Raw genomic sequence first — 15,214 nt, 5'->3', positions numbered from 1 at the left:
TTTGTGTCCCTGTAGAGACACACACCTCAGTGAGAAATCATGCAGAGACACCTTGCAATGGCTTGCCATGCGTTGTATGGGTCACCTCTCGTTGACATTGTCTGATTTTAACATTGCCATTCAACGTGTAAAGTGGCCTGCGTGCTTGTCTTCATATCCCGGCATCATTGGTTCTTGCCTTTGACCTTTTTCTACACCCGATTGGTAATTTCCTAGGGGAGGGAGGGGACGGAATGCATCGCAGTATGAAAGCTGCGAGCTGACCTTTTAACGGGACCTTCCCACCAAGGCAGCCTGTTGAACTTCGCCTCCCACTCAGTGTTTGCGGGCGTCCGTGGCGACAGCATAAACATTTGCTGCGAGGGAGCTACACAGCAGCTTCGCGTAATAAATACAACACATTGTCCTGCTGAGGGAGCTGGTAGGAACGTTGGTTTGCTCGGTCAATGGCCAGGGTCAACGGCGGCGTGTGTATTCCGCAAATATGCTCGACTGTGAGGGCGGGCACAAGCCGGCGTGAGTAGGTTAAACGTTGAGTTTTATAAGGGCACCACGGGGTGACCAGCCCCTCCCCACCCAGCCCCACCCCTCCCACCCGCCACCCAGCCCCACACTCCCCACCCAGCCCCTCCCCACCCTCCCCTCCCCACCCAGCCCCTCCCTCCCCACCCAGCCCCTCCATACACGACGGATGGACACAATAATCCCCTGATGCAACACTGTTTTTATTCGGAGAATACAGTACATGTTCTGGCCACTCCTTATGAATAAAACAATAAGTGGTAGGCTGGTGGGTGAAAGTGTAAATTTGTTTGAAACTTAATTATGAGTTGTGCTGTTGATAAAAAGCTTATTAATTAAGCTCAATGTTACTTATTATGTTGAGGCTATTCCCAAACCGGTTGTCGCTAATGTTTATTTTGCTGTTATTATTGCTGGCTGCCACGCTCAGACATTGTGTTCACCGAGGTAAAATTTGCCTGAAGTGATGAATAATTAGTTTTAATGTCATTGCCACGAATAAACAATAGCGCACTGCCTGATCTTATGCTACTGGCAGCTACCCCATAGGCCACATTCATTGTCATCGTACTCACCTTTTAATTTTAGTTATGCCGTCTCTAATTTATTTAACATAAATACTGTTTGAGAATTATTTTCACCCTTCACCCTAAACGCCAATTGAATAAATGTAAATTATGTAAATGAGTTACCATTACTCCACACATATACATATTGCTGCATTTTTGGTTAATTCAGTTTTAATATTATTACACATAACTTCCACTCTATTAGGTGCTTTACGATCATTATCATTAAGTCATCATCAATATTATTAAAATGATGACCTACATAAGCCGTGACATTATTTTTCCACGATGTATTATTTTCCACGTTATATCATAGTAAAGTTTCACTCGTTTTAATAGCCCTAACGAGTTAACAATCAACTCGTAGGGAAACTTTCCCAATGGGAAGAAATGTACTTTTTACCCCATAAATTAATTCCTTATTAACAAGAGTGCTGTGCTCTGAGTGTTTTTGCAGATTAACTTAAACGTTTTAGTGACCACTGCATTTTTCATTTGAACAAATAGTCCAAGGCAATCGCAAAATTACATTTCTTCTATTCGATCAATGAAGCCAAATTAATGTTGATCTCCTACTACCACACGCTCCATTTTCTTGGCATGAATCAAGCGGTGTTTAGTCTGTGGGCTTCCTAAACACGAGAGAAATGACAGGAAAATGGGACGCCCATTGAAGGTTGATATAACAGATGCCCCCAAATAAGTCCAGTGATGCGGTGCATTGTGAATATAGTGCCAAACCAATCGCCGATTTTTCTTCCAATGGATTTTGAGATGTGAAATCGCAAATTGGGGTGCTTGGGAGATGTGTCCTTAAGGGAACCCCGGTTGTAGGAATTGCCCATCAGGGCCTGCTGCCGGGGATGTTTTACATAAATGGTTCAATCGTGACAGATGTGGCTGAAGATCCCTGCTTGCTCGGTACAGAGTCACACAGGCAGCCGTATTGCTCAAACGTTCAGTCGCGCGCTCGCTTACCTGCGCAACGTTTCTCAACCTGAGGCTCCATTCCAGTGGGAGGGCAGTGGGGGGAGGGTGCTGTTGACCAATACAATTTGTGACGCATGAACAAAAAACCCACGTTACTCTTTGAATGTGATGTGACATCTGTCATTTATAATAATTGTTTTGTAGGTGATTTCCCCCCCACCCCCCATTGCAAATTGAGTGCCAGTCTAGCGGAAAATTTACCGACCTTTAATCAAGAAACATATTTAGAATGCAACAAAGCTGGGCCTCTATGTAATGGTATTAATTTGAATCTAAATATAAGTAAAGTTCAAGGCACAGCCGTGTAATTACTCACTCACGCTACTGCTGGCAAAAGGGCCTCTGTAAGAGAAAGCTTCTGGAGAGCCCCGGTAAAGGAAATGTTTTGGTCTACTCTTCCAAAACTGGGCAGACGTCTTGGACAAAGTAGGAGTTCCCACAATTTGACCTCAGCACACGTGACCTACTGATCGACTAACTGTGGTTGCGCCCATATGTACTGCTTGGTGGACAGAAGCCAAGTGATTTAATTAACTTGCACCATTGTTTCAATTGCCAGTCTGGGAGGAGGATTGCAAGAACCGGCAAGGTCTGAATTGCGCTAGAACCATCACACCATGGCAGCATCAATGTTATGAATTACAATAATAAGACCAACTTCTTTTAATTGATGGTGAGGTCTGCACAGAAATAAATTTAGATAGCATAGTTCTCTCTGCTGTGTTTAGGTCTCTAGTTCTTAAACAGGATAATTTAATACCATGAGGCAGTTGCAATAATGTAGCATTGTTATGATTAAATGCCCATCTTTAATAAGTGGAATTGCATTAAGTAGTTGTTTCTATTGTCCCGCCAGGTCATATAAACTGCCTTCCTTGTCTGGAATTCTGTCAGATTGCTTTTCCAAATCGGCAAATGCAGTTTTGGCATTCCATTACAGTGCTTGGAAAACAAATTACATTGTGGCATTTTGTGTACACGTTCTTAAGTTTAAAGCGTTAGGACACTTTGAAAGAGACCCCTTTAACACAAACACGCAACACAAAGTTGGGTGGAGCCAGCAGATTGTTTGCTTGCTAATTTCGATTGTGTAATAAATCTCCGCATCAGCGACCACATTTTGTTGAGTGCCCTGCCTCATACCACAACATTAATCCGCCTGGGTTAAATTAAAAATCTATTTTAACAGATAGCTTTGCATCATTTTTTTTCTCCCAATGTAAGTTCATTACCCTTCCACTGCGCCACAGCATAATGCATCACCGTTTCCAAAGAACCCATTTTTAAATTGGGCACTTTCCATGAAATTGTCCAAAACCCATTTCACTTGGACGATAGCCGAAGAAAATAATTACTTACAAAGGTTAAAGGGGATGGAGGAAATAATGTCACATAAATATTCTCCTTCCAAATGTCCAGCACTGATAAATAGACGCTTTTCTTGGAGTGGGAGGGTTATTTTTCCACTTTCCAGTGCTATTCGCCCGAGATGCTCACAAAGGACTGATTTCTAGAGAACACGCTGCGCAAGACTTCATGCGTGAATATCTGCGCGCAGCAAAGCCCTGAGGTGGATCGACAGTTGATGACAAATCCACTCTTTGCTTGCAGGTGTTTGCGTTCACCCCTGCTGTGGCAGGATATATGTAAAGAGGCCTAAAAATATACGTCTCAGAAGGAACACACGGCCACAATGCTTTCATCAGTGAACCTCGATAAGGACATCTGTAAAACCGTATGTATATTTGTAATATTAAATAAAAATGTATATTAATGGGGAAAAATATATATTTGACTGGCATTTATGTGCAGTTGCTTCATTTAAGATACAAATTACCAGGAAATGGAACATCAAACTAAATAGTTTAGTGCAATATGTGAACGGTGGTGAGATACTGTTTGAGAAAAAAAGCTTACAACCATCCAGCACGCTGGGCGTTATTTCCTATGCCATGGCACAGTTATGTCAGGGATTGCTTTACGGGAGTGAAACCTAAAACAACTGTCTTTGCAATGCGTGTGAGTGTGGGGAGCGGTGGTGTAGTGGTTAACGCACTGCGCTACGAACCCGGCGTCCCGAGTTTGAGTCCCGCTTACGGCCAATATCGGTGAAGAATATCAGAAATGGTCCTGGGCCTCCTCTAGGTCGACTCAGCCTCAAATTAGTACCTGGTGCAGTGTGTGATCATCGCCACTATGGAGACAAAGGCTAGCGTGGTGCTAGCCACTCACCCCCTCGTGTGCCGTGCCGGCCTTCATAGGTGCTCGCTAACAGCACTTGCCCCGATAGTCTGTTAAGGCTATACGGGGGATCTTTGTCTTTGCATGTTGAATATGAGGTCACTGAGGTCACTGAATTGAATAAACTATAATAATATGCTGTACATAGCATTAATAGACGAGGATTTATGTGTTTATGAGTTATTATTCACTTACCTTCACGCTCGCTTATTATTATTGATGTGTTCAATTCAGCGACCTCAGCTTAACAAGGACTGTGCCAAAGTTTTGACGAGATGTTAAGCACACGCGCGCGCCCTCACGCGCATTGCAGAGACAGCTGCTTGAGGATTCGCGACCCTAAAGCAATTGATGCTGTGCATAGAGCATCGATGGACTGAGGAATTTGAGATATTATTACACGCAGTGACATTTTGATCGTTCATCGTTACGCTCCGTTTATAGGACGTTGACGTGGACGTTGCCGAAGTGCCGCTCGCCCTACGGTGTACCTTCACCTGCCTGGCCCCCCCCCCTCATCCTGCACCCGTCCCCTTGGCTCCTCCCCCCTCCTCTTCCCCTAATTTACCCGTTCCCACAGTGACCCCGCTTACGTCACGGGGTATCCCTTAAATACCCTAGGAGACGTGACGTCATCGCACTGAACGGTACACCTGACGTCACGTCCCCATTTTACTCCTCTACATATTAATGCCCCATCACAAATAACTCCCACTACAGTTCATCTTCTTGGTTCTTTCGGTAAAGTCACGCAGAAGGGAAATAATAAAATAATAAAAATAAAACATAATAAAATACAATTCTCACGACGTTTCGGCCACAACGCAAGCAGCCGTCCTCAGGTGAAGAACAGGGCTGTCGGAAAGACAGCGTCTGAATCCCTGCAGTCACGAAAGCTTTAAATAAAAATCCCACTACAGTTATTTTGCTGTGCCTTTTTTACACCTGACTAAGGAAGCTTGTGTTGCCTCCGAAACGTCATGATTTATTATTTTATTTCTATTATTATTATTTCTATTATTTTTATTATTTATTTTTATTTTTACCTACGTGACTTTACCGAAAAAAATCCTAAGAGTACTACGGTGCACCCTCAAATTCACGACGATGACATCCCAAGCCAGGGTTGCCAGCGCTCGCCGCTGGCGCGCGCGCGGGCGGACAAGCGCCGACAGCGCTTCGCTTCACGTCAGTTTCAAATCAGATCTTCGCTGAATTTAACCGCGCCACATTTTAATAAAATTTAGTTTTAAGAGCACGTCCGCCCTGCCCCGCACCTCCGTCCTCCCCCATTTTTTTGTTTGACCCGCGAATGTGCGATGCGGGCAAGCGATGCATCATTTTTTGCTTGAATCGACGAGGCGTACGTCGAATTGCGTGCGCGGTGCGTCACACGGGTTACGGTGTACGTTACTCTCGAGGCATCGGTAGCAGCGCTCCTGCCACGTGGAATTGTTGGCGCCGCGTGCACGCCGACGATGTCATCAAACCTCTGCTGAGTCGTCGCGAAGAATCGTTTGCCCTCGTGAAGCGAATCCAATGTGATGTAAAATTCCTTTGACGAACATACGAATTGGCCATAAGAGCCCCGTTAAATATTGGGACGCTTTGCATGGTAATTCAAAATACATATTTCATGATGTTGCAGTGGATTATTTTCATAAATAATACATGTGCGTGAAAGTAAAGTTTCAGCCTTGGAAGTGTCTTTGTGTGTATATATGAAGTATACACAGTACACACAGAAATAATTATCTATTGGGTGGCACCAAACATTTCAAATAAGTACAATTTCAACACTCGTCCGAATGAATTCACAAAGCCACAGATGTCCAATGTGTGCATACCGTGTAATGCATCATGCTTGTAAGACAGTGCTTTGCTTTAAAGATACAGTATAGGGGAAAAAAGGTCACACGTTTATTGCCTTTATTCGCCTACAAATGAGACACTTGAAGACACCGCCTGTACGCGTTTGAACATTGGCCGATTCTAATCATGCAAGGGGTGACCACCACTCAAACGTATTGGGTCCCTCTCGCAGGCTCCGCCGACTGTCTTGTAGGAAGGTGCACACCTCGCTTGTGCCCGACTCCTTACTGGCTTGATCATCTTTACCCCATTCTGTAATCTCCGTCTCTTCTCGTGCTCTCTCCTCGTTTCTCTCCATCTCTCATCTGCGTCCCTTTGCTAGATCCCAACTCGGCTCTTGATCTTTAGACTCGAATTAACGGAGTGCATTTCGCCTAGATGACGCTCTTCGTTGTGTTTAAGGATGACACGGGAACACGTGGCGGGTGGGCTACCGTCTGCCGTCCACGCAACCCAAACCGCCATAGCCTGCCCTCTTTCAACGGAGGAGGAATGGCAAAACTACACGAAGTCTCCTGCAGCGTTATCGTGGCTGCTGTTACCTCGACATTGGCGTTTAGCTCCTGAACGCATTGCCCATTCGCGAAAATAAAATAGCATCTCTAGCTCCACGGTGCTATGACGGACGCGGCCATCCCTCGTGTTCCAATTCTGTTTTGTCAGCGTTTATTTTGCCGAAAATTTAACACAAAGTTGTTTTTATTAAGGCTTCTCTCGACGTATAAAGCATTCGCAGTCGTATTTTGCCATGGAGACGCCTGTCCGGTCACATGAGCGTCAGCCCTTTGTGCCGCACGAATACAGCGGCAACTCGCTCCCGGGAAAGAAAAAAAAACACACAAGCGTGTGCTTCACAGTAAAAGCTGTCCCGTTTAAAAATAGCCGAATGAATAAGTAAATAAATATCTTTAGAACGGTGTGAGAGAGAGAGAAAAATATCAACGGCAATGCGTTATCCATAATAAAAGGGTTGTGTTGTGGGTTAGATCGCTTAAATAGAAATGTGTTGTTAAACCCGCCACCACCCGACACAGCCAATTAACAAGGTTTGTCACGTAAACAAAACGTACCAATTGGTTACTATTTCAGCACAACGGTGCGTTGGAGAATACACCCCACAACATTTACAATTCGAGTTCCGTGGCAGTTCTGCATTACTTACAGTGCCGAAAGTAATTACCACCACTTCACATCTGACTTGCATCCTTCTTAACTTACAATTTCTCCACTTCAACAGACCGGGGTGTGATGATGAATCGTAACAGAGCTGTTTTTCAATGTTGTTTCTTGGCATGTAAGGTTACGAATCCCGAGTCCTTTTGGACACAAATTGCTTTTAAATTACCCACACACTTATTTCTCTATTGATGACCGTAAGAAAAATGTATATGGCCAATATTATAACGTCTAAGGGTTGTCACAGATGCTGGGATCCCCATTCATTTGGGCAGCATCGGACGAAGTGTGTTTTACCATTTTAATATTCATACACTTTTACTGGCAAGATATTAAATATATATATATATAAAGGATGATAATAGGTTTTTCCCCTTTTTTTCTGGCAACAAAACAGGTGTTAAGATGTTAAAACACCAAACTAAAACCTTTTACAAGGAATAATGTCTGCATTAGCCACAATACTTGTGGTCAGAATGCAAAAAAAAAATACTCTGATAATATATGCATTGTTCTTGAAACTGATTGGTCCACACCAAAGACAGCTTTCTTTTGAGCCTCGTCTCAAACGGTGTTAGACCAGAAGACCAAAGACAATGCACTATCAGAGTAATGATGGGATCTTCTTTGCCACTACCAAAATATGAAAATAGTTTTTTTTTGCATTCTCACCACAAGCATTGTGGTTAATGCAGACATGATTCCTTGTAAAAGGTTTCCATTTGGTGTTTTAATATCTTGACACCTGTTTTGTTGCCAGAAAAAAGGGGAAAACCCTATTATCATATTTTGATACTGACAAAGGAGATCCCATGATATATATATAAAGGATAATATGAAAAAATATGCTTACAAAATATATACATTATTTCAAATCCTCTATGTGATTTTCTTCTGGAAATGGCTTGAAAAGTGAAAGTATTCTATTAATAACTTAGAGTGTTGCATTGTGGGGTCTATTTTGAGAAGAACCAAGATACGGGATTAGTATACAAATGTGTGATTTGTGTTTTGCCATCTAAAATTCGTCACCACAGTGTGGGTAGAGGTTAGTGAAAACTGTGATTATGCTAAATGCTTAATCTGGGAGGTTCCATTCACCTGGCAAGGATACTTATTGTGACCTGGGAGTTTAATTCATTTGGAAAGGATACGTATTATAATGCTGCACACCTGTGCAGCCAGTCCATCCACTATTCGAGAAAATGGCAACATCTTCTGGAGCTAAATGCCAATGGAGAGCTCTGCTGGCCACCACGGGAAGGCTTCAGGAGAGAGTTCGTGTAGTTTTTTCTGTTCTTCCCCTTGAAGGAGAGCAGACCGCAGTGGTTTACTCTACGTTCCTTCGTTTCGGTTGCATGGCCACAATAGCACTGTGGCTTGTCTTTAATAATCCGTCTACTGATGTTATTACTTGTGTGTGTGTGTGCGGTATTTCCTGTGGTGTACAAAATTGAACCTAATTTAGCTGTCAACAAGAAGGCAGTTTTTCACCATTTTCAGCCGTTTTCCTAAAACTGCCACGACACAATCATGTGCATGAGGACCACGTGAATCATGCCCTAATGCATTTCCATAGCCCTGCGTAGCCGCACGTGCCATGATAACAGTGTGATGCTACGGATGCAACAGAAGCGCAATATACAAATCGAGTGCAAGATTTGCACTTGCAGTGGTTCGTGCACACAAACCATCCGCCAACCTGAGTGCGATTCCCAGTCATTGTCTAACATCGGTGAAGTATGTTCGAACAAATCCCATGGCCGACATGGTGCAGAGGGAGGCCTTCCGATGGCTGTACGCGGTTCGCATTTAATATCATCGAGTGCAGCTCTACTGCATTTCTTTCCTTTTTTTCAAATTTGAGACGCAATAACAAGTCTACCCTGGGATCATATAACACAGTTGTCAGCACCACTGATGTCGGTCATGATCTTGCACAGGAAGTCCATCAGTCACGCCCAACGCCGGGAGGTGCAACATCAAATAAATGATGCACACACACAAGATGGTTTTCAGCCTACCGCAAGGATTTGCCACTCCCCTTTAGATGCCCTCTTGCCAGAGGTGGTAAACTACATTGAACATCACTGGAACCTCATTTGCCAGTAAAAATATGATATAATTGGTTTTTACCCTTCTATCTGGCAACAAAACTGACACCTTTTTTACAAGGAGCCTTTTGGCGTCATCTGGTCCAACCCATGTGAGACTAGGCTCTAAGGAAAGCTGTCTCGGGTGTGGACCAATCAACTTCAAGGACAGTGCACATTATCAGAGTTATGTTTTTTGTTTGCATTATGACTGCAGGTATTGTGGTCTATGCAAACATGACTCCTTGTAAAAAAAGTGTCAGTTTTGTTGCCAGATAGAAGGGTAAAAAACGAATTATCATACATTGAACATCACTGGGGACCACTCACATATGCTGCTGTATGTATACAAAGACAAAGATCTCCCATTTAGTCGTTATAGACTAAAGGGATATATAGCATAAGTTAGAAATGTAAGGCCAGAATGGCAAAGGAAGGTGTTGTCTGGCCAGCACTACATGCCTTTTCTGTCTTTTTCTCCCAAGTAAGTATTACATACTGCACTGAACTACCACACTACACAGCACTGGACGTACAATAAAACACATTTTGAATTTATATAGCGTCCACATGTGTCTACGTCGCAAGATACAGAGACGGTGGGCAGATTTAGTATTTTATTAGGAGAGGCCAAAGGCGGAGCCAATGCGCGTGTGTGTATGTAATGCACACGCAGACCTTACTGCACACACATGCACGGACAGCAAATCTAGCGATCACGCACATTGTGTGTCGCCACTATTTCTACGCGTTCATGGAATTGCTGAAGTGTCGATGCACAAAGTGCGATCATCGTCGGCGGCTTGCGATTCGCACGACGAGCGCAAGGCCGCCCATGCTGGCTTGTCTCGCTCGCTGCGCGCTTGCTCTAAAGATGCCGATACCTCCCCCGCTTTGCCTCCCAAGCCTGGGGGTACCACGCTCTTGTCGTGAGCGGCTTGAGAGCTCGGGGTGCAGAATGATGTGCCGGGCGTACAGTGCGATGCTGTTACAAGCGTCCTCTTTTTAAGGGCGCTGCTTTTTGCTGCTCCGAGGAAAAGGACATTCGTGCGTGCGCTTGTAATGTGAGCGGCTTCCACGTGAAGCCGCTGGTGTTTTTTTGTGTTCAGCGCTGCCGCCCGTGCTATTTGCTCCGTGCCGGATGCTTGCCTGGGAGTGAGGCTGCACATGCCTCCTTCGGAATCTCTTTCTGGTGGGAGTGGTGGGGCGGTGATGGGACGCGCTCTGCGTTATGTGCCCGCCGAGATGGGTTCGTTTCCCGGTACGTGAACCGGTCGCTTGGCATCCTGATTCTTCGCCAGCCCACGTTGATGAGTGTGGGGAAGTATGGCCAAACGACCCCGTGACCTACGCCGGTGTAGGCAGTCATTGCTCCAGTAGTGTACATTAATGACGAAGGGCTGTAAATTTTAAATCTCATCACCATTTTGGAGCAGTCAAAATTGATCAAGTTGAGCGCATCAGAGAAGTGTGTCACTTGTAATTTAGGCGAGGGAAACGCGATGACCTTGTTCAGAAATATGACATTCTAAACATTCTCAGACAGTTTTACACCAACGCTGTTACCAATGTTGTTTTGTTTTCGTTCGTGTCAGTCAAAAAATTGCATTTGTTAATCTTGAAAGAGATCACACAGCACTCAAAGGGATATGGATTGACCGGTATCAACAATCTCTCGGAATAATTTTATGCAGTGATTTAATTCCGTGGTGTGTAATTAGTTTGTCAAAAAAGAGAACAGCTCGATCAATACCAGCAAATGGATGCCCACAAGGATAGAGTGTTGTGATATATATAGCCGTGAAGAAAAATGTAATTTCCATGCTCAGAAATTCAAGTCTGTATACACGTTTCAGCATAAAATGTTAACCCAATATGTGATGCGACTATCAGATTTGCAATCAGTGTAAGATTGCAGTGCTATTTGAGAGTATGCTGCAGATGGAAACCTCATGCTATAAGTCCTTGAACAATAATTTTCACTCTTGTACAGCCACTCCAGCTCCTGATGTAGCTATGTGGGAGTTCATCTAATCCTTCAGTGTGCATAAGGCTTCACCCGACATCCTCTGGTATTACACTTACTTGCTGCTTGCCAGAAATGTGTTTTTCACGGGTAGATGCTGATGTGCCTTCAATCGCCCCACCTCTCTCCATCCGGCAGTATAGATGGGCATACAGCACCGCAGGCGTGAAGTGTGGGTACTCTGACCTCTTCCAAAACATCTGACCAGTCAAGTCAAGCCTGGAAGTCGCAGTCAAGTCAAAGTGATTTCCCGTTTTAATGAGCAGTCGGGCTGTATGTATGTTTGACTTTCTTCACACCATACGTAGTCAACATAAGAAATAAGTTCTAGAGAAATTAGTTTTCAGTCTAGATTTAAACGGCCGTCGCACTCCTTTCCCATTTACAGCCCTGAGCCAGTGGTGCAAATACCACCTTCCTATGGTAGTGACACGTCTTATCAATAGGACAACCACTGTCAATGAAGTGATATTTATTTTACTTACCCCTGAGGGATGATGGGCTGAGCCAGCCCCAATCTAGGATTTGAACTCAGAACCTTCCAATTGCAAGTCGCTTGCTCTACCACTGAGCCACCTGGCCAGACAGAACAGTGGCATGGCAGAGGAGGTCGAATGCCCTCTTGAGGAGCTGTCTAGCCCTCGAGTGGAGGCCCTTTCCACAGCAGTGGTGTTCACAAGCTGCTGCAAGGCTTCACTTTTACCATTTACCGATGCCATCAAGTTTCACGTGTCATAAATGTACAAGCCTGGCCTTGGACAGCGTGAATATATATTTGCACTGCAGTTTATCTACGGTATCAGTTTGGGGAAACGTGGCAGGTTAAATCTTTGATCGGGTACCAGCAATCGGCCCCTGCAGATTGTTATCCATCGGTGATCTTCTTCTGCAGGACAATCCACAAATGTTTATATTGCCCAAAGGGATTGTGAGGGCATAATGCAATCATCCCCAGCAATAAACGGAGCGCGCCACGGCTATCCGGTCATTGCCGGGCTGCTCCACAGAGGCTGCTACTAATGTGCGTACTCACATGTTAGACGATGCGCAGCGGTGTGTTTATTTTCACGGCTTTATCAAATGTCCATTGCTTGTAATGGTGTGATGGTTAGCACACTGGACTTGCAATCCACAGATTGGCTGGTTCATTCTCCCGGCGTGGCAGTTGAACCAATGGACAGGTTTCTCCAGTCCGACCCATGCCCTCCGTCCACCCAGCAGTATAAATGAGCCCACCACAAGTTAGCCGATCGGCAGGTTGCGCACGGTGGGTGAAAGCGTTGCGCAACGACCAAGTTTGCTTGTGTTGCGATTGAAATGTCTTGATCTATTATTTTTCTACCTATGTAGCTTTACCGAAAGAACCAAAGAGTATGGATTCCTGCAGTCACGAAAGCTTCAAATCAACTATTCTAAACTAGCGATTGGCAATGTGGTTCGGGAGCTAAATGCCAATGTCGAGGTCTGCTCACCATGACGAGAGGGCTTCGGGAGAGAGAGAAAGTGTCGTTTTGCTTTTCCTCCACCGTTAAAGGAGCGCAGACTGCAGTGGTTTCCATAGTTTAGGTTGCATGGCCACAGTCACACTCGTAGCTTATCTTTAATTTTCCAATCATGAAGGAGTTGTGCGACTCGGCCTGTTGATGTTCCAATGCAGTTGATGGTTCCACCCAGTGTCTCAGCCCGGTCACCAATGACTGCTTAAAAAAGACAATCTAATAAATGTCGTTATGCCCCTAATTTGGCTACATTATATCTCTGATAATTAAATTATCGGTTTGCCTTTCATGCGATGGACATTACTCTCATACGCAACGGGTAGGAAAGTGACTTGCGAGGGATCTCAGAGGTAGCTTTGTGATATATATATCCATTCGCAGGGGCCGCCCTCCAACGAGGAATTGTTTCACTGCTCTGTGATACATCCAAACAGATCGTACAATCGGATTAAAATTGGTTTAAAAAAAGATCTACGAAAAATTATCAATACATCTTCTTGTCAGCTGATGATGATACAATCTATTGCTCGATTCCGGATTGTTTATCGCCTAACAGCCAGCTCTGGAAACGAAATAGTTGAGCCACAGATGACCTTTGACTTGTATGTTTGGTTTTCAAGAAGTTTGTTCAACCCTCCTGGTCAATTATACCCGTGAGGCACCGCGCTAGTCCTTCACAGCAGGCCTTGGCTGTGCACAGGGTTTTTGTTTTATTGGCTAAACAACAACAACAAATGATGTAAGCAAAAAGTTAGACTTTTATACTCTTTGGTTCTTTCAGTAAAGTCACGTAGGTATAAAATAAATCACGACATTTCGGGTGCAACACAAGCGCTTGTTTTGCGCCCAAAACGTCGTGATTTATTTTATTTTATACCCACGTGACTTTACCGAAAGAACCAAAGAGTATGGATTCCTGCAGTCACGAAAGCTTCAAATCAAGATTAGACTTTTATACTTTCACTTTATTTATATCGTGTAAATACAAATAGCATAATATACAATTAAATTGTAGATTTGTGTTAAACGTTTCACTGTAAAACATTTCACTGATGTATCGTATAATTTAAGACATTTATTTGACATTTAAATATATTTCAATTATTTAATTGTTATTTTTGTATTGGCTTTTTTTAGCTTGTGACCCAGATCTCTCTTGCAAAAGAGATGTGCAGAGTGGGGGTCTCATCTGGCCGGTCATGAATTAATATTTGTACACATGAGCACAAACTTGATTTGAAGCTTTCGTGACTGCAGGAATTACTCTTTGGTTCTTTCGGTAAAGTCACGTAGAAAGAAAATAAATTAAATAATAGAGTACGACGTTTCGATTGCAACACAAGCAGCCGTCATCAGGTAGAACTAAATTTGAGAGAGAGACAAAACACAGATACGGAGACACACAGACAGACACAGACAACACAGACACACAGAGAGAGACACACAACTTAGACACACAGAGACCCAATGCCTCTGTGTCGAGGCCTTAAATGGAGAGGGGGGGGGGCAGAAAGAGAGGTGGGTCTGCTGGTGGCTGCTGCTGGAGCAGAGAAATGAATCCACCCCGAAGCGACCGAGGGAAAGAAGAAGATCGAATGGCTTTAAGAGATCCTGGTAAAAATTTTAACACACTTGTTTTGCATCTCATTTATGACCAATGTCAAATTCTAAATGGCTCGCGTGAGTCATTCAGATCTGAATATTACAGCCGTAGCCAGTCTTAAGCGTTCTCCATTTTTATTTCAAACGAAATTGTGCACACGTTCACAATGCCAGCTCGTGTGCTGGCTTTAAACGTATCGTGGTGTCGTTGTCGTCTGCAAAACTTGACGAGAGGTAAGACGTGTTTATTTTTCAAAAGTTCACTATCAATGCGTACACTGGGCACTCGGGAGATACGGTCATTGCAAATGTGGCTTGAGTGATGAATTTCAGAAAATAAATCAGCTGAAGATCACAATCACACCTTTTTATCGATTGTGCCTAATGTCTTGATGTGTGAACAACACCTGGGTAATGGAGACCAGGCTACTGAGCAAATAATACAAAACGGTCAAATACAGAACACTCGCCTCTATACCAGGCGAGGTAGTTAACATTTCGCCACCGTAGCGCCCATCTCTGTCTCGCACGATCTGTTCTCACAGTCTCCCACATTCCGGGCTCACTCCCACTCTTGGTCTTAGTGTTCAGTAATAATCTAATAAGAATTGTTGCAGGTTAGGT

The 15,214-nt window shown here is 44.0% G+C and overlaps 1 protein-coding gene across 1 annotated transcript in view; it reads right to left on the bottom strand.

Moving 5' to 3' along the window:
• The window catches only part of pcloa (piccolo presynaptic cytomatrix protein a), a 113,941-nt gene that overhangs the window by 63,312 nt on the left and 35,415 nt on the right, over positions 1-15,214 (bottom strand). Inside the window, 1 exon segment of the mRNA XM_042335464.1 lies at positions 5,690-5,877. Coding sequence (XP_042191398.1) covers positions 5,690-5,877 — 188 coding nt within the window.

Source organism: Callorhinchus milii, unplaced genomic scaffold (assembly GCF_018977255.1).
Source record: "Callorhinchus milii isolate IMCB2004 unplaced genomic scaffold, IMCB_Cmil_1.0 Scaffold5, whole genome shotgun sequence".
Classification (NCBI taxonomy): domain Eukaryota; kingdom Metazoa; phylum Chordata; class Chondrichthyes; order Chimaeriformes; family Callorhinchidae; genus Callorhinchus; species Callorhinchus milii.
This window is presented reverse-complemented; position numbering and strand designations above follow the sequence as displayed.